This window comes from Desarmillaria tabescens (genome assembly GCF_030435595.1).
Source record: "Desarmillaria tabescens strain CCBAS 213 chromosome Unknown EV420scaffold_10, whole genome shotgun sequence".
Classification (NCBI taxonomy): Eukaryota; Fungi; Basidiomycota; class Agaricomycetes; order Agaricales; family Physalacriaceae; genus Desarmillaria; species Desarmillaria tabescens.
In genome coordinates, this window is record NW_026848309.1 from 701277 (window position 1) to 727117 (window position 25841).

At 46.9% G+C, this 25841-nt stretch overlaps 3 protein-coding genes across 3 annotated transcripts; 1 reads left to right on the forward strand and 2 right to left on the reverse strand.

The window, feature by feature from the left end:
* Positions 1-14050: 14050 nt before the first annotated feature.
* On the reverse strand, positions 14051-16153 carry EV420DRAFT_1640145 (uncharacterized protein; the record flags this gene model as incomplete). The annotated part of the gene is made up of 4 exons (XM_060477062.1): positions 14051-14572; positions 15166-15548; positions 15600-15779; positions 15832-16153. 4 exons carry the CDS (start codon positions 16151-16153, stop codon positions 14051-14053), a joined length of 1407 nt encoding a protein of 468 aa, XP_060333578.1.
* Positions 16154-17067: 914 nt separating this feature from the next.
* On the forward strand, positions 17068-18147 carry EV420DRAFT_1477561 (uncharacterized protein; the record flags this gene model as incomplete). Its single annotated transcript, XM_060469425.1, has 5 exons — positions 17068-17079; positions 17103-17163; positions 17517-17702; positions 17732-18056; positions 18111-18147. The coding sequence occupies 5 exons, from the start codon at positions 17068-17070 to the stop codon at positions 18145-18147; spliced, it is 621 nt and encodes a 206-aa protein (XP_060333579.1).
* A 708-nt stretch (positions 18148-18855) lies between these two features.
* On the reverse strand, positions 18856-22807 carry EV420DRAFT_1477562 (uncharacterized protein; the record flags this gene model as incomplete). Its single annotated transcript, XM_060469426.1, has 10 exons — positions 18856-19301; positions 19404-19606; positions 19774-20018; positions 20151-20414; positions 20549-20809; positions 21065-21412; positions 21481-21521; positions 21647-21693; positions 22065-22224; positions 22471-22807. The coding sequence occupies 10 exons, from the start codon at positions 22805-22807 to the stop codon at positions 18856-18858; spliced, it is 2352 nt and encodes a 783-aa protein (XP_060333580.1).
* Positions 22808-25841: the final 3034 nt, after the last annotated feature.

The following is a 25841-nucleotide window of genomic DNA, read 5'->3' on the forward strand; positions in this document are numbered from 1 at the left end:
CAGAAACCCAGGAATGACTGGAGCTCCTGTTTCTTGGATGGGATCGGCCAGTCCAATAACCCGGCGATCTTGACGGGGTCCATACGAATTCTTCCCTCGCTAATGAGTACCCCTAGATACTCTGTTTCTTCTACTTCAAACTCACACTTCTCGGCTTTGAGGAATAGCTTATTTTCGCGAAGTATGCGGAGCACCTCCCGTGTGATGCGTCGGTGGTCCTTTTTGGTCTTGGACGCGATGAGTATGTCGTCTAAATAAACGGATACTTCCCCCGCGGTGATGAGATCTTTGAAAAGGTCGTTCATCATCCACTGGAAAGTTGCGGGAGAGTTGGTTAGGCCGAAGAACATGACGAGGGGTTCGTAGAGGCCCCGATTGGTTCTAAAGGCCGCCTTCCACTCGTCTCCCTGTTTTATCCTGACGTTGTTGTACCCCCACCGTACGTCCAACTTCGTGAAATACTTGGCTTGCTTCAACCGGTCCATGAGTTCTCCAATGAGTGGTAGCGGGTAGCGGTTCTTGATAGTCATCTCATTGAGCTTTCGGTAGTCCTGGACCGGACGAAGCTTCCCGTCCTTTTTCTTAACAAAGAAGAAAGGCGAAGCCATGGGGGACTTAGACGTCTGAATGCGACCAGTGGCAAGGTTCTCGTCGAGGAACTTGTCGAGTTCCGCCTGCTCTGTGGGATTAAGAGGATAGACTTTGCAATCCAGGTTGGCGTTGGCATTTGGGATCAGTTCGATAGCATGATCCCATGGCTTCCTAGGCGGCAATTCGTCGAAGTTTTCTTTGGCGAAAACATCCTCAAAGTCCCTATACTCCTCTGGCACGATTTCTTCAAAGGACTTGGTCGCCTTTTTCGCGTTGGCTTGGGCGGCTAATTCATTTGCTTTAGTCCCCATGGCCCGTACGTGAAAGGCTTCTTCGAAGTCAATTACCAAAATGGTGTCTCCTTCTTCGTACTCCTCCCATCGGGAGGACGGGTCCGTGTCAGGAAGGGAAAATGGAATTTTACGGCAGGCGCATCGCGCCAAGGTAACTGCCCCCGTATCCCAGTCTATTAATGGGTTGTGCCTCTGCAGCCAGTCGTGTCCTAGGAAAAGGGGTGTTGAGCCCAGATCGACTACGGCGAGTTCGATCCGCTCCACGTGGTCTCCGATACGTAATCGTACCTCGGCATACTCCGTGATGTCCCCTCCCTTGTTTCTGGTGCCATCGGCATTGTAGACCGGAACCGGATGGGCCGCCTTTTTGAGATTGAGGCTGTGTTCTTGGGCCCAGGCGCGATCGATTGCACTTCCGGTAGCTCCGCTATCAACTAGGGCGGATACAGCGTGGACTTCCTTGGTATCGAGCGTTTCCAACTGTACTTTTATTGAAACGTTCCGCCCCTTCCTCCCTTGTATGTACATTGGTGGCTTCTGTAAATCCTCCATCCATTGCCACCGCTCCCTAGCTTGAGTCGCCGTCTCTGTCTGTTCCTCCAGCTGGTGACATAGCTGGTCGGTGACTTCTTCGCGTCGTCGAGGATGTACCCAGCCGTTAAGGACGGCGCGGGTTGCTGCGTCCCCTCGAGCAATGCGAAGTGCTCGGCGGGTCCAGAGGAGCCCGTGAGGTTCATAGTACATCTCTTTAAATACCTTCTTGTCGTTGGCATTAGCGGTAAGAGACACGGCGGGAGACGTCGGCCTCCTGGGAGTTACGACCGGTATGTCGGACCGTAAGTGGGCTTCTTCGTCTTCGACTTCTTCCAAAGAGACCGAAGGGGTCTTCCCTCGAAGTGGCATTTGGTCACCTGGACGAGAAAGGTCCAGAGGCGGCACTTGGGCGCCTTTGGAAATCGAGGTGGTGGAGGAGGGCTCGCTGCCCTGGGTTCGGCCCTGGCCACGGGCGCTTGTGCTCGGCGTTGTAACCTCCACAGTCGTCCTGTTCTTACGGCTCTTCCTGGACCCGGCGGTACTTCGGGTAACCCTTCGTGAGCGCACACATGTTGGCTCCGACGGGGGGTCTGCACCGTTTGCCGCAGCATTGTCCTTGGCTACTAAGGGCAGGGGGTCCCTCGACTTCACGGCCTCAGCTGCTTTCTCAACGCCTCCCACTGGAACAGACGGCCCCACGAACGAAGACGCAGGCCCAGCGGGCTGGGTTGTCGACCTTTCTCCCTTTCCGGGGTGACCTCCCTTCGTCAAGGGTGCAGTCGGGACACGACCTAGGGGGCTCTGCCCTCGAGGGGCTTTCCCTGTTCGGTCGGCCGGGGGTTCCTGAGCTGGGACGGCCCCTAGGGGTTCATTACTGAGCACAGACTGCGCCCAGTGGCGGGAATCCCCTCCTACGCCGTCTTGTTTTTGCGATTCCGATTCCTTAGTTTCTTCTACTGGTAACGCGGCGAAAAGGTTTTCATATTGATCAAACGGGGTACCTACATACGTAGTATAAGTCCGACTAGTAGTACAGGAGTGCGCACCAATGGAAACTAAGTCCTTTGCCGACGCCGTCGAATCGCTTATTTCGACGCCGGCTTGTCTTTTGACAACTCTTTCTCCTCCTTCACTTCCTCGACCTTCGTGTCTTTTCCTAGGTCTTCCTTCTCGGCCTCTGCGAGTAACTGGCGTAGACGTTGAGCGGGGATCTTTTTGCGAGGTGGGAGTTTGACGGGGAGCCACTTGGACTTGTCGTCAGGGCATTTGTGCTTGGGGTTCCACCCCGTGTTCCCACACTTAAAGCACCGCTTATCGGACCGCAGCTTGTCGATCTCCATTGGCTGCCCTGCTCCACCGTACGTGGTCCCCGTGGCGTCCTTCTTATCGCCACCGGATCCCTTCGATTGATTGCCTCGACCCGAACCGCCTTGGTTCGAGGAGGACTTACTGCCCAGCCCCTGGGCGACTCCGTATCGATAATTTGCATCGATACACAATACTCGTGCCTTCCACTGGGCATAGGTTGTGGGGCGCTCATTGTCCCCATGCATAACCGTATTGCGTACCGTCGGCCTAATTGCTGCTTCCACTGCTTCGAACATCTGTTTCTCGTCTCCGAACTCCTCGCATTTGTGGGCCAGCCGCTCGAACTTCGCGAAGAACTCGACTGCGGATTTGAAATCCGCTTGTCGGATCTTCTTCCATTCTGACTTCCAGATGGTTAATTCCGCTACCTCGCGGAACTCGCGCCGAAGGTCCTCGGAGAATTCCGCCCACGTGGGGAACCTCCAGTGACCCTGCGGGTCCCGATATCGGTAGTATTGGTCGACCCACCATTGTTGCGCGTCTCCTCGTAGATACCCTTGAGCGAACGTGATGCGATAGGGGTTGTGCCCCTGGTCGTTCATGGAGTAATACATGGGGAACACTGCGAAGTAAACTTCGCAGTGGTGTAAGAAGCGCGTGATGTCCGAGGAAACCCCGGTGAAGTACTCGGGCTGAGTTACTAGCTTGGGTTTGACATCATTCCATGGGTTATTAACGGCTCCCGGCGCGAGTTGCCAGGGAGGGATCGGATCAGGAGGGGATGGTACATGCGGCGGTACCGGCGGTTTCGGCGGTCGCGATACCGATCGCAAGTTTTGATTCTCCCCCGGGGGCGGGTATCCCGCGTTGTCCGGGTACGGTGGCTGTTTCGGTGGGAACGGGGGTACCGTGGATCCCTTCCCCTTGTCGGGACGAGACGGCCCAGCGCCTGGGTCGTCCATGTCGTCGTCGTCTTCTCCTGCTCCTCCGAAGAATCCTTCGGGGAAGAAGTCCGACGGGTCAGTCGGGTGAGGCATCGGCTGCGGCCGCCTATATGGTTCACACCCCCGTTGGGGTGCTCCTGGGTTTACCAGGTTCCAGACGATGGCCGCCCTGTGCCAGGTTTCTACTTCGAGGATATTTCTCATGAGGTATACGTCCCCCATCTGCTTAGCATGCCAGTAATCCTCCCCTGCTTCGGAGAAGAGCCACTGCGGGTCTCTCTCCATGTCTTCCATCATGATCTCGTATAATCCGTGCCAGGGTAGTAATTCGAAAATACCCGGCCTAGGCACTGGCCCCTGAAGAAGGACCTGCCTCACCGCTGCCATTACCGTCGGCTCCAGAGCCTGGTTTGGGGGGCGGCTTGGCATCCTCGGCCTCCTTCCTCTCTCGGGCGATTCTGTCGATCTCCTTATTTCTTCTCCACCTCCCGATGTCGGAGTCCTCATTGGAGATCTCCTCCTGATAGACTCTCCAAGCTCGGGCTCTGGCCTCGAGGTCTGCCCCTGCCCTCCGGGCGTATCCGGTGTAGCGAACGGCAGCGGCTCGTATTCGGTTATCGATCTCGGCGGGAGTGGCGTCGGGCTCGACGGGTAAGTCCCAGATGCCATTGGGCCCGTAGAGGGCGTCCTCCTCGGCGCGTCGGATGCGTGCATCGTGCGCTCGGCCTCGGTCCATTCGGGCCTGGACTTCTGGGGACTCCCTGGCAGCTCGAGTGAGTCGGAGGGACTCGACGTACGTGTGATAGAGTAGCGGCCAAGGACGCTGGGACGCTGGGACGGGGTCGGCGAAGGCTCGCGACGAAACGGACGGTTCCCAGTTGGAGACTCCGGCGAGGCGCTCGGCGGCGGTAACTGTCCCAAGTTCCTCGGTGTCGAGGTCTGGGAACTCGCTCCAAAGCTCCCCACTCGTCGGCTCGACCGAGGGGACGGGGGAAGGGAGCGTTGGTGCCTCGGGCCTGTCAGGGATCTGGTCGGGCTCTCTTCTGGTCGTGATTCCGGCCAGAGCAGTTTCTTCCCCGTTGTCGGCGTAGACCCAACTGGTGCTGGGGTGCCAGCCGACTGGGGGGCCTCTATTGGTTGGCCAGGCCCTTGGAAGAGGCTGTGACTGAGTTGTACTGGTGGAAGCCGCGGAGGCTCCGAGGCCAAGCTCTCCTGAGTCGGCGTCGTAGTCGTCCTTTTGCTTCTGTATGAACCTTCTGCGCTCTGCTCCGATGTCTGAGTCTCCCCACTGGGCTTCGACCCACTTCGTGGACGACCTTCCGGACCAGTTGTCTCCGGTATAGGTTGCATCCTCCTCCGTGTTCGGGTAGAGGTCGTCGAGGATGTCGTCGAGGCGGGTTCTTTCCCACTCGGTGAGCTCGTCCCCTTCGAACTCGGTGTCAGGGCTTTCTTCGCCCGCGACCAGATGCCTGGTGCCTTGTCCTCGGCTTCTGTCGGGGCTTGACTCGCCTTCGACTGAAGGCTGGTCGAAGAGGCCTGGTAGGGGCGAGTCTCCTCTGTCGAGGAGTATGCTCCTGGTATCGGTGATGTCGACGGAGTCGGTTGACTCGTTGGTGGCGCTTCTGTAGGAGTCGGTGCTCGACTCTGAGGATCGCGAGCTGGGTCGCGACGATCCGTAGAGGGACTCTCCATAGAGAGAGTGTAGCTCTAGCCGAGGGGTTTCTTGGGCTGGTAGTGTTTGTTGCGAGGCCGCGGGGATATCTATCACCTGCGGGGGATATGCGGGTGCGCTGGGCACGTAGTGGAAGGGGAGTTGAGGTCGGACCCTTCTCTGTTGTCGGCAACAGCGGAGTGTGTAATATAAAGAAATGGACAAGGAAAAGGCGATAAAAGTTACGAAGATTGCAGGAATGGCGTCGGACCAGGGCATCCGTATAGGGATCTATCCTTGTCGTAGGTCGACGATTGACCATGCAAGCTGGTATACCGCGAGAATAGTGAGAACGATCAGGAGCGCGATGATCAGGCTAAGGTCGGTCTCGTAATTAGAGCCGTTCATTAACAAGATCTCACACTCGTCAGATTCCGGGGTGCTCGTCACTATCAACAAGATGATTGTTAATAGGGAGGCGAGCTGAAGGGCGAGTATAAAGGGTTTCGTGTTGGGATACGTGGTTCCTAAACAAGACGGGGATATAGCGTATACAGGGCGGCTAACAAGCCTGCTAGCAACACTGCCGATACTCCGAGTCCGATTAGGGCGAAGGTAAAAGTTACAGTCACAAGGACTGCGAGGATAAGGTCGTCGAAAAGGATGAATTCAAAAGTCAGGTCGACCACGAGCACAAGAAGGAGTAGTCGGAAGGGGATTACCCAAAGGACTACTGCGACGAGGAAGTGTATCGGATGAATTTTGAAAGTGAGTGCTTTTCCGTTGGTCCACTCGCTGTGCGTTGACAAGCACCGGGTTGTCCACACGAGCGCAAGCGATGACCTCTCTGGTCAAGCGAGGTAATTTCTTGTTAAAGAGTTGGGCAGCGCTCTTTCTCGGAAGTGACGCTGAGCAACGTAGAGCGAGCTTCGGCTAAATGTAAGCCACTAACTCTAGTCGACTTAGATCGTACTAGGATCCCTACTCGCACTTCGGTAGGAGATACTCTAGCAAGTCAAAGGCGACGAAAGTCGATGAGACAGATAGTCACGAAGGACGGAGTTCGATGTTAGGTAGAATAAACCTTAGCCGAAGCTGGGGTTCAGACCAGCTGAGGCTCTACTTAAATACACGTGAGTATGCTAAAAATACTACTGCGCAGTCAGTCCGTGATGATCGTACGATGATCGCACCGCGTAATCCGGCTGACTAAAGAAAAGAAAAGAAAAGAAAAAGAAAAAGAAAAGAATAACCGTAACATTGTGCGCGGATTCGCCTCTGTTGCTGGAAGCAGCGGCGTAGATGGTATAAAGTGATGGAGCAGAAAAAGAGTATAAAAGTCGCGAAGACGGCGAGAATGGATTCTGACCAGGGCATTCGTCAGTGGATCGATCCTTGGCGCAAGTCAACGATTGACCATGCAAGCTGGTAGACAGCGAGTATGGTAAGGACGATAAGAAGTGCGATTATCAAGCTAAGGTCGGTCTCATAATTGGAGCCGTTCATTAACGAGATTTCGCAAGTGTCGTCAGAAGGGGAGCTCGTCACTATTAACAATGCAATTGTCAATATAGAGGCGAGCTGAAGGGCGAAAATGAAGGGTTTCGTGTTTCTAATGATGGCGTAGAAATCCGACCCAGAGCAGCAGGAGAAGTCCTGCAAACACTGGAGATGGGACGTATACACAGGCGAGGAACACTCGAAGGATGGTTACGATAACCAATCCAAGAGGGTCGTTAAGGAGAAATCGCAGCACGGAGAGTGCGACGACGATGACGAGAATGTCAGGAATAATGTTGGGCAACGATAAGTCGTTGGGCAACGGAAGACGAGCTTCGGCTAAATGTTAGCCACTAACTCAAATCGACTTAGATCGTACTAGGATCGCTACTCGCACTTCGGTAGATGATACTCTAGCAAGTCAAAGGCGACGTAAGTCGATGGGACAGATAGTCACGAAGAACGGAGTTCGATATTAGGTAGAATAAACCTTAGCCGAAGCTGGGGTTTAGGCCAGCTGAGGCTCTACTTTAAATACACGTTGAGTACACTAAAAATAGTACTGTGAGAATGTCCGATCAGAACTGCAGTATAAAGTAAGCGTGAATATGTAAGAAAAGGAAAAGAAAAGAATAAACTGTAACATGGTGACCGAGACAACCACGACTTTCTCCCTCCGAAGTAGTGGTCTTCATTCGGTATTGCGGCAAAGAAATAGAGTCTGAAAGGACAGATGAGACTTAGTGATTTCATCGGGGTGCAGCTTGAAGACGTAGAACAATGGTCGGTATTCAAAGCGTGATGTCACGAAGTGGTCCGCGTAATGCCTGCAAACTAGGTCCTCCGTTTTTCTTCTCTCTTTTTCTTTTCTTTTCCTTTTTTTATTTTTATTTTTCTTTGATCTTATCTGAGTCATCTCTATAGCTTCCTTGTAACTTTGCATGGAATCCGTTGTTCACTAATATCCATGGATCGGTACGTTGAAGAGGGCTGCAAATACATCTGTTGGATGGGAATCTAGAAGTGTCCATGTCCTCGACATCGGGCACCGACGAAAATCCGCTCGTAGTGATCGGCATTCTCATCAGCGAGAACTCGGACTGATATTCGGTACAGGAGAAGTAAACACTGATCTGGTAAAACACGTGTACATTGATGATCTAGCTATGAATAGACCGTAACTATACTACTTAGTTCTTGATTATTCAAACTTTTTAGCTGTAATGGAGGTTAGTCTGAATAAACGCACGTCTTCATCTTGAAGGGGGACAGATGGATGCTCGGTAAAGAGTTTGTCTTCACCTTGGCGTAATAAACGTATAGTCTCTCGACTGCGGCTACAGGATAGGGCAATGTATGCATTAAAGGGATCCATCTTCCCTGAAGGCGGCTTTCCCAAGTCCACGATGACATACTCAATGGTTTGTCCCTGACATTTATGGTGGGTAAAAGCGTATGCCGGGGTCAATGCAAACTGTCGACGATGGATTCTAACGCTTGATCCTGAACGTGTTTCGATTGTAAATCCGACCTCGGAGGGAACAATAGGAATAAGACCTTTTGGGAGACCGATGAAGCTGAAGTCCTTGCCAGGGTTGTCTGGCTTGAACAGGATCAAGGAAGGAGGATACTTCAACTCGATCTCTAGGCTATCTCTCTGTAGTGGTGTCAATCTCTCTCTACTATCTAATACGATGTCCTCTATTGTTCCATGTGTACCGTTGGCAATATCTGCCTCAGTTGCGATGTTCGATAACACCATAGCTTTCATTCCTATTGCCACTTCAAGTTTATCAACTAAACGTCCAGTTTTTTTGGATCTCATGCCGGCCACTATCACCTTCTCCTCCATTGTTAATTGAGCACGATCTCTGCCGGTTGTATCTTCTGCTGGACAGGTATATAGTCTATTACCTGTCAGTTTGCAATGTCGACATAAAGATCTTTTGTTCCACTGCTCTCTTGGACCGTGTCTTGAGGTCACAAAAATCGCGTCTTTCCAAGGACTCTTTGTAAAATCAGGTGTGTTGCTGGCTTTTAGAACCAGTTTATCTAGTTCCTGTATATCCTGAAATGTGCAGTCTCCGGTACATAGACAATTCAATAGACCGTTCCATGGTTTGTCTCTGACGTGGTTTTGCTTTGTCAATGTAACGACGGTAGTGAATTGCTCATATAAGGCTTTCCCAATTCTTGCTCGATCGGTCAAACATTTGGGATTATATAGAGCAGCATTATCGTTTCCTACTGGAGGAAATTGATGAAAATCTCCAAAAAGTATGACGCTCATTCCACCGAAGGCCAAATCGTTCTGATGACCCTCTCTCGTCCTGTGCCTGGATAGCAACTGAGAAACTATCGCCAACATGTCCTTTGTAAGCATTGAGCATTCATCGATTTCAAGGTATTCTTTTCCCTTTATGTTCTTTTCTCTTTTAGCTTTGACCTCTTTACTGCTCTTTGAAAACCAATCGTCGCTCTTTCCCGGATTTATGGGTATTCCACCAAATGAATGCAGAGTTTGCCCTCCGATGAGGCTAGCGGCGACCCCTGAAGTCGCCGTTTTTGCTAACATATGCTCTGCGTGATGATAATGGAAAGTCTCTGAAATCACATTAAGTAGAACTGTTTTTCCCGTTCCCCCTTGGCCTTGTACCTGCATGTATAAAGGGGCAGGATTTCTACCTTGTAAAAGAGCCTTTAAATGATCTTCAATAATGTCATGCACAAGTCTTTGTTCCTTGTTGAGAAGTGCCAATAAAGGATGACCAGTCTCCTTCTGTGTTTTGGGTAGATCTTGAGATCCTCCTGGTTTAGTTATCTCGTTGGCTGGCATCACCAGATCACTTTGATCTTGAACATCTGTCCCCCTCTCTTGCTCCTTCTCTCTCGTAATGGATTTAAGGTGCTTGTCCCACTCCCAGAAATGAACAGTATCCTCTGTGGAGGCCACGGTTGCTACATCCTTTAAAAATGAGCATGGTCCTTCTTCTTCGAAAACACCAGCTTGTTCTGCTATATCTATAGCGTCTTGTCCAAATTGTACTTCCCTTGCAGAATGTCTCATGGCTTCTGCGATCTTGATATCAGCCTCGGTATAATCAATTCCTTCTTGAGGAGCATCCGAGCTGTAGTAGTCTTGATCCATGAATTGGTCGTCATCTCCTACAGCCAGATATCCTCCAGGTGCAATAACGGGCTTTGCGATGTGAGCCGAATCGGATGCTTCATGAAAGTATTGGATGTTATCTAGCAGGTCTAATTGAGAGCGACTCAAATTGGAATGGAAAGTTTTGAATGCAGCCTCAAATGTCTCTCTTTCGCCCTTTAAGTCTTTCAGGCATCTCCATGGCTTCAGTAAAGCGAGCATCGAAGTGCAATAGTACACATAACATTCGATCCTATCTCTTCTTGGAAACCACTTTCCTACGAATTGAACTATTGTCTCGTGTCTGGGTTGTCTGAGTACGCGACATCGGTCTCTGTGCCCACTACCGGACCTATAAGGAACGCGTCAACTCCTTGCATATCCTTCAGAACCGTCTTTTCTTGTCTTGGGTTGTTTTCCATCATATGTTTCTGAGAAGTAATCCATAAAGCACATGTTTTCCAATGCATCACCTCGATCGGCATACTCTCGGAGTTGATCTTTTAATTTCACTTCTCCTCCAATAATCTCCATAGTTAAGGTGACTTTGTCGCCGAGTTCTTGGATCACTGTTCCATTACTGTCACGTACAACTTCTTCTGTGAAGGATCTATCTTTTATATCAGTCATTTGATCTAAAAACAGCATTGCTTCACAAACAAAATAGACTCACCTTCTAGGTCTTAGATTGGGATAGGTGTCTTGTAGAGCCACTGCTATGGCATCCCAATAAACAGTCACATAATGATGCGATACAAATCTATCTCCCCATCCCATAACCAGCGATATTGCCTCGCATACGCTAAACTCCATTTCCTTGTTCATCGAATGAGCGAATTTTTGTAGCAGTTTATTCCCTAGATCCCTGCATTCCAAGAATGTTTGTTCCTTTTTGGTTTCGAATGCCAAAGTGCGAGCAAGTGCAGCAGACGTGTTCCAGGTCGAGGTCTGTTTTTTTGTCGAATAGTTTGTGATGTACCAGGTGATATCTTTGGTGTCCACAGCATTAGTAATGATTTTAATATCATGGTTACTTCTTACGCATTGTAAGATTTCAGGATTCCACACGACCATACTAGGTGACAGATGTTTAGGTCCACATTCACCTGTAGGAAGTATTCACACGTCCGTTGACACGGGAAAAGGTGCGCGCCTTTTGCAACTGATACAATTGTTTCGATTCTTGAGACATACATTCATTTGACATCTGTGATATTGAACGGTCCGAGTGACGGTTATCTGGTCCATGGCTCTTATCTGTTCATAATCCGCTCGTCTTGGGTGGGGTGGCCTGGAATATGACACTTCTGTCGTTTCTTTCATACGTTCGACGTCTTCATTATAAGCTCCTCCTAAATCTGCTGTAATATTTGCACGTATAAATGACTTCACTTTATCTCTGAAAGCGTCAGAGCATAATGCTTTAGTCATATTATTTGCGGTCGGAGCTCCCTTTAACCAAAGTAAAATGTGAAGATGAAGAGTTCCTCGGCCTTGTGCTTCTACTGTTCCAATGTACGCATTGACCGTACCGAATATCCCCTCTTTCCTCAAAACTGAAGATTGCCTCGTAGTACCTCTGATACCGAATAATTCTTCCAGTACGGTGTGGATGATATAATGAAAATACTGTGCTGCAGCGAATGGATCTGCTGCCATATTCCTTCCTCTGTCCTGACTTTTCGGTCCGGACGTATTCACGAAGTTATCAAGATCGATTGCTTTGCCAGCGAGAACTTGAGCAACTGGGTCGTGAGTGTCAGAGGGATTGATAGTAATCCACAAACTGGGAGGATTAAAGACGAGATTGGTACTCCAAATTTTTGATCGTATGGCTTTCCTAGATTCATCTGTCCCCGGAACACGGGTTCAAACTGCTGTCAATTGTCTTCTTAGCACCTGTACTCCAGGATGGGAAAAGGGTACGCATCATGTTTCTTCTTTGCCTGCTTTGCATAGTACTTCTGAAGTCAAAGTCGCAATGGCTGCCCGACTATGAATAAAACTGGACCGTTTAATTTGAAGACTAGCGGAACGGCATATGCTGCGTTTGTGCATCATGCCATAAACTTGAAAAATGAAATAGTAATCCTTACGGAACCTTTTGTCTGCGTACTGTAGAGCCCATCTAGCGTGCACCTCATATGGTACATCTATGGGTCTATCAACTTCAAATCTGCCCAAAGCATAAGGGAAAAGCCACGGAAAAGATCCCAAGAGGTGATTAGGGTTCCACGGGCCACCATCTGTATGTTGTCCAGTTTCTTTATCTATCCTGGCATATTCGTTTGTGAAAGCACTGCCTCGCCTGATAAAATACCTGTCTTCGGGTCAAATAGGTCCTCCGTCTTGTGAATCCGCTAAATTGGCCAGTGCGTGTCTCATCACGTCAATGTTGGTGATGTTGTCTCCATTAGCATCAATCATTCCATTTGCATGTAAAAAGAATACATCTAAACATTAAAGCTTGATTTCTTGCGACGAGTTTAAGATTTCATACTTACCTGGTTCTGTGTATCTGTCTGGTTCTGTGTCTTCTGTAAGAGGAATCATTCCTGGATCATTGACTTTTGATCTGTCATAAACTTCCACTTGCTTTGTAATAGAAAGTGAACCATTACCAATATCATCGGTGGGATCTTGATTCGGGACATAACCAGTCTTGCTCCTTAGCTAACCCAACCATGTCATGAGAAACTCGAACAGTGGATAGCAGTTCTTCTGGAACACCATCTACGGGTAACTGCTCCAGTAATATATCGGAAATGATGATATTCTTGTATAAGGGGTTGTTACGTTTCAACCATAGCAAAGCTTCATAGACTCGTCTTCTGCGGACATGAAGCTGTCGAGGGAGTCCAGGCAATTTTGTGCCTTTCGGTGCAACATACGTGATCCCTATGAGTGCTGATAAAACCCGGGCTTGAGGAGGCAGTACCTCGGAAGAGACTAAGCCTGCTATATGATCACTGTTTAAAGGATGTGTAGAAACGTTTCCCTTTAACTTGGAATACATTGCATCGTCTTTACACCAAAAGCGTGAGTTTTCCGCTTTGGGATATAGTTTGACGAGATAGCAGCATGGTAAGTGTCTGGCAATTAACAGTCGTTCCGGTAAATTCAGAATGGCAAGCTCTTTAGGTACCTCTCCCACCCACATGTTGTTAGCCAGAGCCAAAGGAGGAAGCATCTCATTACTGAGATGTCAGAAACATTCGCGGCAGACGAAGCCACATCCATCCTTTAATTCTGTTTCGTATAGGAGTATACCATCGAATAGGGTATGGCGATGATGAGGATGAGACAGTTTTAATATATGTTTGTTCAGTAAATTTTCAAACCGATATTTCTTGCATGTTCTTTGTAAAAAGGAGACGGGCACATACGATGCAGACGTTCTGTCTAAGAGCATGATTGGAAGTTCGTTTGATGTACTGTTCAACACAGCTCTTTTTGGTGTTGGGATTGATGGTACACAAAAAAGGACCATCAATGATATCATGTACAATCGCTTCTTTGCTTTCTGGTTCTTCTTTGTTGACGCTCTCTCTTGTCCAGTGCCATGCATCTGCAGTATCCCTTCTTGCGGTTGCAACATCTGTGTTGCCTCACTTAGATCTGCGACGAGTATCGTTCTCGTCTACTCTCTTTCTTTTCCTTCTGTTACCTGATTCCCTTGAAGCTGTATTTTGTATAGCTTGTTGTACATCCAAAGGTTGGGCAGCGAAAAATTCCAATAGTGCCTCTCTCGAACGCTTTCATTCATACGGAATGTGTATCAGAGGCTCGATAAGTGATACCAATTCGGGGACGGTAAAGAATCTAAGCCTATCTTCTACGAGCTGGCCGTCGGCAAAATATATGTGAGAGTACTTCCGCATAGGACCGTCAAACTGAGGGGAGGCGATAAGAGTGAGGGGTGTCTTTTATATATTCGAAATACATTGAAAATATAGTAACTGATTTAATTTCTCGTATCAATCATTAATCGATGACATATCTGAGTCAAGTGAAGTTAACAAGTTACTGAGAGGGGGATTTAAATAAAAAAAAACATTCCAGATTCAGAAATTTTGACTGCTCACCAAGCGGTTCTAATGGCGTTAGAGAACGAGCGTATGGTTAAAATATCTTCACTCGGTGCTTCATGAACCTTGGCTATACCACCCATGATAGCTATAGATTTAGCAGAATCGGTAATAGTACACAGGTGTTCAGCGCGAACGAGCATCGTGGCTGCTACATAAGGCTGCTCTGGACTGTCGATAACCTCATAGGCGAGCCCATGAAGAGTCACCGATTGACCGAGGTTTGCCGATGCCCATTCAACCAATATATGACTGAGTGATGCAATACAATTATGCTTCGTGTCGGGAGGGATGCAAGCTAAAACGATTGTTACATGTGTAACCCGCTCTAAATGTTCTCGTATTATCGCAGGGGTGTTGTCGTAATTGGCTGAACCAGGAGATAAACATCCTGTCGTCGAATCCAATGACATGAGCTTTTTTGCTTCTATCCAATACTCGAACCAAGGAACTGTATTCGACTCTTGGATTAATTCGCTGATCCTAGATGTCGTTATGTGATAAAAGGCATAATCCTATATGAGAAGTGAATAAGCCTGTCGACCCAATAACATGGAAGATATCTTATGCTCAAATATAATACGAATTTACACTTTGCATTGTGCAGGTCAGTCGCCGTCTTCCCGTAGCGGTGTAGGTCGACTAAGAAGGATACAGCTACAAGCTGTATTGATCCTTGCCTAACGTTTATGATGCCATTAATATCCGGAAATGTGCACACGGCTACATGTAACGATGAGTTCAAACCAGTTTGTACCGCATAAGACGATCTGCAAGGCTCACCTATTGATTTAAAGGGATGAAATGTTAAAATCTCTACGTGAGCAGACGAACGTGTTATGGGGTCCATGGACAACAGGTTGTACTTAAACAAGGTGTCCCCTGAAATGCATTTTATGAGACCGAAAGGGGTGAGCCAATTTCGACGTTGTCATGTCTTCTTCCTTTTATTTTTTGTCGGAATTATCAATCCAAAGATAGCGACTCAATATATCATGGGTCAAATTATAGGTGTCGTATTCGTTAGGAATTGCACCAGACGATGTATACACATTACATTAAATGAATGTAAGCGACATTAAAACTAGAACCATTCCCAGATGTGTACCCATTTCTTATAGGGTAAAGTCTTCACCCGATTGAGATTGGTGATGAGGAATCCATCAACGAAATATTCGGATTCTCTGTCGTCCATGTAATTGTACCCTAACACAATCTTCAAGAACTCAAACTCATAGTGTTTGACGAGGTCGAATGTACAGGCATCGAACCTCTGTACTGCTAAAGTTCCGCACCGTCTTTCCTTTTCCTCTGCCCATAATGTTACTTGAAACCCGATTGTCAAGGTGCGTAGTTGAGCAGGTGGAACTGTTACCAAGGATCTGGTTAACAACCCGATCTCTGAGTCGAGGCATCGAATTTCTAACGCCGTCAGGAATTGACAGCCATAAAACCGAAGTAGACCTGCACCCCAAAGTAAAGTATTCGTGACTGTTTCCGACATCAATAAAGTCGGGTTACGGCGGAAATTGGACTTCTTACCGATCTGCTTGATTTTGATTGTTTGTAGCGTTTTGCACCATCGATTCAAAAATCCTTGAACAATGGAAATGTCTACATCTAATTCCACGCCCAGGATCAGGTCTCTGACCCCCTTCACGCTAGTTGTCAGCCATGCAAACAACTGATTTCCGTCCTCGGGCTTCAAGTACCACATATAAACTTTTAAGGATGACAGTCGCATGCCGTCAACGACAGCGCTCGGTCCATTTACAAATGACGTTCTGGCCCCGGAAATCTCCAGGGCCCCTGTCTGGAACCAATAAGCCTGATAGCGCTTGGTGCGTAACCCGACAGTTGATCAAGGCGACATCGCGGATAGCGGTGCCGAGCACCGACATCTGTCCGTGGACATAGGTATCTCGAAATATGAGAGTATCAACCGCCGGGGTCACGTCGAGCACCTCGGACACCGACGTCCAACGCGCGTCCCAGTGACGCCATTGTATGGTATGAATGACGGTAAAGTATAGTTGGGAATAGGAAAGAGTAGTATCATAGATGGTGACCTCGTTGATGTGAGAGTCGTAATTCATCAAAACGCTTAGACGCGGAGACCTTTTTGACAACTGGGTAGGAAGCAAATAAAGGAATGTATTGTATATTGTATATAGTATTTATGTGTTCTATCAAATCGCATCTGTGGCATGTACATAACAGACATAACCCGAACCAATCGTTGTTGACGCCGCGCTCTTCTTTGACAAAAACACAATGCAACCCTACACCCAACGGATCGTTCCAGTGCATGTGATGGGCTCAGCGATATGGTGCCACCTTGGCACGAGAACTTGCCACCGTCGACGACGACGTGCTGACATGGACCAACTGGCAGCCTGTTGTTCATGTGAGTTTCATTGACGATACAGGAAAAAAGAAGCAAAAACAAAAAAAAACGAATAAAATTCTTGACCGACTCCTCCATGTTGTTCGATCACAACATTATGATGCCTGCTTTCATATGACATGCCGCCACTGTCAATGATGAGCATTACAATCTGAGTCGATGACCATGGAGCCGGTAGTGTTCGTACACCAGATTCAGGGGTGAAACATGATTTTGACAGTTGAGTGACCAATATCCATGTACGTAGGTTTATCGGATTCACCAGATGCCCAGCTTCCTCTTGGTTCGGACGGCAACCATTAACCCTTCTTGAAGAAAGCATCTTGAAGGGTTTGACCCTGACATCGGGTTCCCATAGTTTTGAAGCGCACAGTGTTGATACATAAAACATGCATTATATTAAGACAGTCTCATGAATGAACGAGAACGAAGCTAAGACTACCTGGCTTAGCGTGAGGAGGTGGGAAGTGGGGGAGAAGGGGGAAAAAAAGCGAAATATGAAGGGGAAGAAAGAGACAAGGGATTGAAGAACAGCTGTAGAATTGCTTACTTTGGCCTTGTGTACTGTTATTGCTACATGCTTGGTAAACTGGCCCAATAATAATGTCCAAGCATGTTCTTAATTTCATATATGTTAGGTAACCAATAACCGCATGTCGATCGATGGTACACGAAATATACAAAAATTCGACGAAGTAGGTAAAACGGCTCCCCCACCGACGTTCACTTGTATTCAATGGATTCCCTCCCTCAGGAAACCGTAGACAAAATTTTATCTCGTGTCTGTGAAGACTGTAAAGACGTGGCGAGTTGTGCACTCGTCTGTTGCGCCTTTCTCACACAGACAAGACGTTCACGGTACTATACATTGAATGTCACGTTGGCCGACTATCCTCGCTCTGTACTACCACGGATGTATCACGTCGATTCCCATCATTTTATTCAAAGGCCTATTTTACCTAGTCAACTCAGCGCGGAACTCCAAAGTTTTCCAGTTGTGCATAACTTCGTCCGTCATATAGCTATTCATGGATCGTCTCTGAATAATTCAGATGCCGTTGGAATGCTCGAACTCCTTGATGACTTATCCCACATCAGGGAGTTTACTTTTTACGGCGTCGATTTAGAGACTTCAGAACAGCATCTCGATGTGCTAATGGCAGGAATGAAGGGGGTTGAAACTTTTACATTTGAAAATTGTATTCTGTCCGCGTCGACCTTTAATTCCGTGTTCTCTGGTGAGTATTTAATTTTTATTTTTCTTCAGATTTCTCGAGTTATTTATTTATGACTAGGACAACAAGTTTGTCGCAAGATGAACCTTGCTCAGAAAACCCGGTATCACGTATGCGGCCAGTCATTGAATTCGAGTTCTATCAGTTGGGTTTCGGTGTTTGGTACATCTACATCTCGTTATTAGGAGAGTCAGGGCCTGGCCAGGATCTGGAGAGTTATGCGTGGTCATCATGCATTCAGTTACCCGTGTTACAAAATTTGAGCGTCAATTTTCAAGTTCGGAGTGACATCGCCAGTGGTGCAGAACATCTTATTAGCAGTGCCAGATTTGCGGAAACTAGAACTTGTAATGTCTTGTGAGTCTTGATTTTGACATGCGACGATTCCTGACTATCATACCATCCATATAGTCATCGCGTATTTACCACCGAAGACCATGTTACTTGATTTTATGTCCCTCCTTCACCTGGATACGCTTTCTTTTCGAGGAGCACTCTCAGGCATTAAATGTACTGCTGACGATCTCTAGAAACAGCGCGTTCACCAACTTTAACTCACATCAGTCTGATTGTCATCCTTGGAAGGAGATTCAATACTTTTATCGGCTCGTTTCGCATGTTGGATGTCACATTCGTAAAGCACATAGATTGGATCAGGTTCGAGGAATTTGTATTGGAGATAAAGAAAGAAAACGTCCATACAGGATGAAAGCTGGATGCTTCAGGGTTTTTTATTTTCAGCTCTACCCAATGTTACTGACTCTAGCGAAGCGAAAGATGTACCGTACTCTGCTTACTTCGTAGATCGTTCAGATGTATTGTCATAAATGATGCTCTACCAGATAATACGGATTTTCGATTTAGAATAAACTGATACCCGCTGTTAATTCAAAACGATGGATTTAAGTGATTACAGCTACTGTGAAATGTACATCAACTGGATAACAAAGGATACATAAAACGACAGTGTCATGATATATATCAACGAGAAGTAAAATGTCGCTCCAAAAACCGCTTAGAGACAATTTCCATCCCCCCATACAGCTGTGGAGCACCGGCCCACAGACAAAGAGTGTGTCTCCAATCCGAATGATTTTGACATCTTGCTTTGGGATTGCCCGTTAAATACATCTGAACCCTAGCGATATACCATCTTTCAGGCATCGGCTGACCAGAACCCTAGATCAAGGCCGGATTTCTTGAACGCTTTCGGCTTGGGGAACCATGAAACGTCCTGCGTCGGAAAGCCTGTGACAGAAGCACTGTGCACCTTATAAACTCCACATATAACATCTATCTGACTCTCTGAGAGGGTTTCCCTCCATGTTTCCCAAGAGTCTTTGTGTGAAACATTCGGTTTCCATTGAATCGTGTTCTCTGTACAAGGGCCCAACCTTTCGAACCCAGATAATATGAAGCTCGGATCGTCGACTGTGGTCCAAAGCGATGTGCACCAGATGATTCCTCCGTGCATCAATGCGGCTCTAACCGTGGCAGGATTGCCGAATAAAGCACCCCTTTTCCAAAGGTACTGCTCTGAAGTCTTCGACGTCTGGTGCGAATCCACGTGGTCAGTATAAAGGCGGTTCGGGAAAGACAGGTCTAGAGTATGTCAGTGTGGTTGTGTATAATGGGAATGTTGAGCATAAATTGGATTCCATGAGTACAAATCTCCTCCACTATATCTTTCGATGCTCGACAGACATGGTAAACGGAAAACATGAAGTACGTCTGTTGCATGATACAGGATGAGGTTGAACTGCGCATCTTTTTCGTCTGTTATCTGGATTTCGTACCCTGTAATTGATTTGTCCCAAGACTCGACAATCATAACCGTAAAGCGCTGATGCCCAGTGTCGCAGATAACGAGGACATGTGGAACTGAAGTCCCATGTATCTCTGGGAATCTGACCGACATAAGACTTGGCGTCGGAATACGATAGCGTGCGTATCCAAGTGAATCCATCAACTAAGTCCAAAAGGTCTCCATCGCTTAGCGGGGATATCTTATCCCTGGTTGCGACATAACACCCCAACAACTTTAGTCCTCTATCTGTTTTGGCTTTCTCCACACCTGTCAGAGTAGCCTTTAATGATGCCATCAGTAGTCGTAATGATCCCGCATTGGTACCATATAACTTCTTCCAATGTCATGCATTCTCTTCGAGTTGGTACAGTGCCTTGGAGTTTCGGTTTGAACATTTCAGTGTAAACTGCCTCCCACGTGGCGTGGCTGTTCATCCCTGGTCTGATTAATTCTGGTCCCACGGAAGGTCCGGAAGTACTCGAATCTTGGTTTCCCTCTTCCTGTCTCCGCTTCTTGTAAAACAGAAAGATCGAAACTCTTGGTTTAAATCCCATTCATCCCAGAACGCAGAATATCGCCTTTGAGATGATGTATAGAGATCCCACACATCGGAAACGCAGTTTTGGAGGTACATAAGACCTGACCAGATAATCTTTACTGTCAACACTGTTCCAAACGAAGACATTGGATGTCTTCGTAGGATAACACTGCCTCTTGGCAATCAGATCCCTGGTCTCACGTTTCCGTGCATCCCTGGCAGATTCGTGTACCATCATTAACTTCGTTTCCTTTTCGAGGCAACAAAAGAATTCCTCCCATGTCTCTCCTAATCTTTGTCGTGTGGAGACAGAAGACGCTGAGTCACTTGACGCATACTCATATGCGAACCTCTTCTCTTCTTCATCATCCTGGGAATAAACTCGAGACACTTTTCAGTGGCACAGAAAAAAAACCGTTATGTTTCCATTGCAAATCAAACATTTCATCGTGAAACTTCCACTGCCATACGCCTTTGACAATGTCATACGTTCGTTCCACAAACTGTGATGGTTCCTTCATTCAGTGATCTGATATGTTTTGGAGGCAGTAGAAACTTGTAAGCAATTTGTAGCTGGGGATCGCATGCAGAAAAGGGATCGGTCATTGGTCCCCAATCTATCCAGACGGGCACTCCGAATGCATGGTAAGCTTTGAGAAAATACGCAAAGTCAGCATTCTCGTGGATCGATGAAGATGCCTGAGCCTCCGTGAAGCGGACTCCTTTTGAGTCCAATAACCTAAGTCTGGTTGGACTAGCCACGAACTGTGAATGAGAGTCACCCATTCACATCCGACTGGCTTCAGTTAACAGCTCGGGCCAGCTGTTGAAATTATATCCATTGATTTGAGTGGACGCAAGCGCCAACAGGTACGATATCTCAGCATCCCATTAAGATAAAGGTGTCCCGAGAACGAGTGGCACAGCAGTCGCATAGCCGTCTTGGTGGATTTGATGTGGTGATAACCATATCGGTGAGGTAATGGAAAGCTGCAATGACCCATGCTCCTGTTGACAGACGATTTGATTGGCCAATATGTCTCTGAAACATGATAATAATTCTTCGAGGGTCGCCCACGCTTCAATCGTTTGTTCTTCTAAACGCCATTGTCCCGGACTAGCACAAAAAAGCGGGATATCGTAGGTTCCATATGCCAGAACCTTGAGCAAATTGCCTTGGAAAAAGTCAACGACATTGGCGGGTAAGAATCCTTGATATGGCATCGCGTTCGATGCCCAAGCATGGCAAATGAAGGAACTCGGTTCTTCGGGCCATACTGCCTCGGGATTCTGGAAGACATGCACAGCAGTAGGAACAGGCGGAAGTGTATCCGATTCGAGGCATGTGTACAAATGGTCATAATCGTCCTGTATAGTAGTAGCCATGTCTATCACAAGCTGTCAGCGGTAGACTAGACAAGATCTTTCACACTCACAACCCACGCGTCTTTGATGTATTCGTCTGTTATTTGAACAACTACAGACAACTGGTTTTGTTGTTTTTTTATTTATTTTATTGACACTGTTCCGCCTTCGAAATAAGTCTGAGTTTGGTGTTTATTCAGTTGTTATCGGCGTGTGATGTGACAAGAAAAAGCTTACATTCTATCGTGTACGATACACGCGTCTTGTCTGTGACGTCGAAAATGCTGAGTAAAGTCGTGATAAAATAGAAGTGGCTTAGCCAGGCGTACAATGCAACACCCAATCCGTAACGGGAATATATATATATTTAATAAGAATAAAAATAAAATAAACACCCACGTGATACACCCATGGTCTAGACTCTGTTAGAATCTTTCGGTCCAGTGTTTTTTGATGAATAGCTAGTTACTCGGTGGTCTTCGTTCTACGAAAGACCTTTTTACACCTCACTCTTCGTTATATGAAGAACGTATGAAACCGCTTGCATCACTCATTCAAGAATGCTGTTTATACAAATTGAGCAGCAGAATACTGGTAAAGTACAACGTTAAATTTACTAATACCTAACAGATTCATTCTACTCATACATCTGTACTTTATCCATTCTACGTAATCTTTTTCATTCTTATGTCTAGAATCGTGTCCCCAATGAAATTTCAATGGAAGGGAAATGTTGACTGCAGTTTTGTATTCCTTCGCCTTCACGATATCGTACAGAACGCCGTCCAGACTGTCAAAAGCTTCATTGGCCTCACCTTCATGCTGATCCCAACAAAACTTATCAATCACTAATGTCATATATATCTGCATAGAGGCAGTCCGAATCGATCCCAGAGTTGTGAGCGACGCTACTAATGCGCGAGCGTGAATGTCTAGACAACCTATACTGAAAACTGCCTAGATTGTTACAGAGGCTGAAGTCGAAAGGGAGATGCCACAAGTCCCGGTAGCCACCTGCCTTCGTATGAGTTTTATTCGATCTATGAAAGTCACTGACTTACCGACGACACTTATTCTTAACTTCGACAGAGTGCTAGCGTTCGCTGTTACCAGTCTCTGTACAGCTCTAATGTCGTTATCACTGATAACTTTGGTTGCCAGAGTTGTAAGCATCGAGAGCAATGTAAACCACTCTCGTATGATACATAGTTCTTCGTTACGCATATTCAGGATATCCAACACCAATATCCTGATACGTTGAACTGTACTGCCTTGCCGAGGAAGAACGATAGGCAGTGGTGATCCGTCGCTGTCAATGGCATCCCCTGCACTCGCAGACCAGTTGCCTAGTATAAACAGTCTACATATGTCTTGAGTTGACGCCAATAGATCAGTCATGGATTCAGTGTGTAATGTGACAGTTCCGCAAAGAAAGAGTATGGAGAAGAGGGGAGTATAGGAGCGAAGGAAGACATGTCTGTATCTGTTGTTTCCGCCATGAAAGTGTGTATCTGGGGCATTATATGAAACAGCAAACAAAGAGTGGCTATGTCTATGTCTGGATTCCCTCGATGATAGATTCTCTTGGGGACATATACCATGCCCTCTCCCAGCTATCTGAGTAAAAAAACGGAGTACACAGGCAGGCCTATGCCAGACTCTTTTTGAGACACGGCGTTTCCTACACCTGGTCTTGGAACACGACTCCTCATCGATGTAAACAGTCGTGAATGAAGCCCTCCTTGCTGCTGGCACAAAGGCCTTACATACAAGAGCGCAGGCAAGAGACGTCGTCAGATCGTCTTTGGAAGCCAAATTCACTACTGACGTCGATAATCTCCTGAGGAATGTGCATGGAAACACGTCTTTGGGCAGGGGCGATAAACCGTTCATGCGCCTACTTATATGATTTATCACAATAACATAATCTTAGTAAACAGATCTGTTGAATTGAGCCAACGCATCATCTTATAAAGATTGTAAGATGTCAGTGCCTACGGATGTCAACAAACATGGACAAGCTAGCACCAGAGCTCAAAGAAAGGATTGTGTGGTTCGTGTCCTGCCAATCCTGTCGACGTCGCTGCATTGTCCCTCGTCGCCCGATCCTTTGTGGATCCTGTAAGACGACATACCTTCCGTACACTCCATATCAAGGAGAGTTTTGCCCTGTCACCGTTTTACAACATGTATGATAACACTCACAAGGCATATATGCGACACCGTAATCGAAGATTGCCTGGTGTTGTCATGATAGCTCTGAAAAGGGAATTCCCGGACATAGGACGTCATGTACGACGACTCGTGTTCGATGCAGGTGTTTCTACAAACCTGTAGATGTCATTGCCATGTACGACTTAATCGACGAACTACCTGGAATTGTGGAGATCGTCTTGAAGAACACAGAGCTAGGTTACTTCAAGGCTGCTTTTCGTACTCTTCTCAACTGCCATTGATGGTGTGCCCACGTTGACATTGAAGATGTGTACGATTACCACAAAATCTTTGAACGCGGTCACCAAATGTACGTTGTTGTTATCATCCTATTCGTTTTGCTTGAAAACTGATTCCGTGATTCAGGGTTACCGGAACTACGAACTCTCAACTTAGGGTGCAGCAATCAATACGAGGTGGACGTATCTAAGCTCAAGCAACGCACCATCTCTTTCTTTGCTGACATGCGCAGCTTCATGTTTGGTGCACACACAGTGTCGGTTTGGAGAGCGATCCGCATATTTATAATTGGCTGTCCGCCATTCATTTCTATCATCTCAATGATCTCACTCTTCACATCCACCACAAAGCAGAAGTTGTCATCTTAGATAAATTGTTATTGCAGTGTCACACTGTTAAAAGTCTCACCATTTTGCTTGCTTGTGAGTTCAGCCTTGCTTTCTTCATCGAACTGGTTGTTTAACCTCTCATTATTTCCTCAGCTTTCAATACATTGAGACGTTCGTTCGGAAAATGTAAACTCGATTTATCTCGTTTCGTCCACTTATCTTCTTTCACTGCTTCAGGTTCATGGTGAAGAAGCTCTCGTCTTTCTTCAATGTGCCCTAGAATCCCTTCCTTGTCGTTCCTTACACATTGTTAACCTCACTCTCACTTGTCCTTTTGGACAGTGTACCGACTACCACCACCAAAATGTCATCGCCTTAGATGATGTTCTAGCAGAACATATCGCTCTTGATGCTTTTGATCGGATGGTTATTGGTTGCCAGACAGTTTACAAGGGTGTTCTCTTCGAAGACCTGGCCAAGAACTCTGTCATTTGTTGGATGGTGAAAGTAAAGAGAGCGGTGGGGACGAAATTGATTACTCTTCACGATTAATGCTTCTTCAAAGGGACCTACTTGATATCTCAGGCAAACCATTTGTTTCAGTTGTAAAATAATAATACGAGTTGCATTATCGAAAGTATAAATACTGAAGGTATCAGAAGATACAGGGCAAGATGGACAAACTCGCTGTTGAGACGTTAGATGAGATCTTCGCCAACCTTGAGAAAGCAGACTTGATGAACTGTTCTCTAGTTCAACGTCGTTTTCTTTATGGATCACGTCGACGCATTCATTCCGTTCTGCATGTGATCGAGACGTTACCGAATCACATGGACGTCGTATATGATAGACAGAAGCGTTTGACTCCATCGGAGGCTGGTACTGACCTACAGCGCTATTACCCCAACATCTGTTACTTCATATGCAGTCTTCGATTTACAGGGATTGTGTTACAAGACACCTGTAGCTGCTACTTTGATACATCAAACACTGTTAGTTGACAGTTAATTGTGATACATCAGGAGTGTCAGTTTACATCCAGCCCATATACAGTAATTCCATCAGGATGGACAAAGTGGCTTAGTAAGCTTCCCAATCTGTGTCAATGATGGCATCATTAGAAAAGAGAGCAATTCCGGGAATTGAACCCGGGACCTCAAAAATAAATCCAATACTGCCACATGACTTTCTCGAGCAGACATGCCAACCACTACACCATACCAGCATTATATATATGTGTTTTTATCTTTATATATACCCTCCCTTCCTTAACATTTATGACCTCATATTGATGCCCTCCCTTTGCTCCGCTCTGGTGCGCTCTTTTGCCTTTTTAGGCTCCCCAAATCAGCCCATCAATTTTGGCTGGATCCAGTGGCAGTGCCGCATTTTTGATACCCAAAATAGGGGCTATTTTCCGGTCAAAATAGCTATTGGGCTATTCTCAGGCTACTGGCTGGGCCAGGGGATGGCACTATAATCTGTATAGACATAAACAACATAAAATAGAGCCCTCCAATGATACATAGGAGCCCTGGATAGTGGGATAAAAGGGTAATATAATGAAAATCGCATAAATATTCGCTTTTGGGGGCTGCTGCATGCATTGGATCGGCTGGAGGACTTCACCAATCGATTCCCTGACCTTG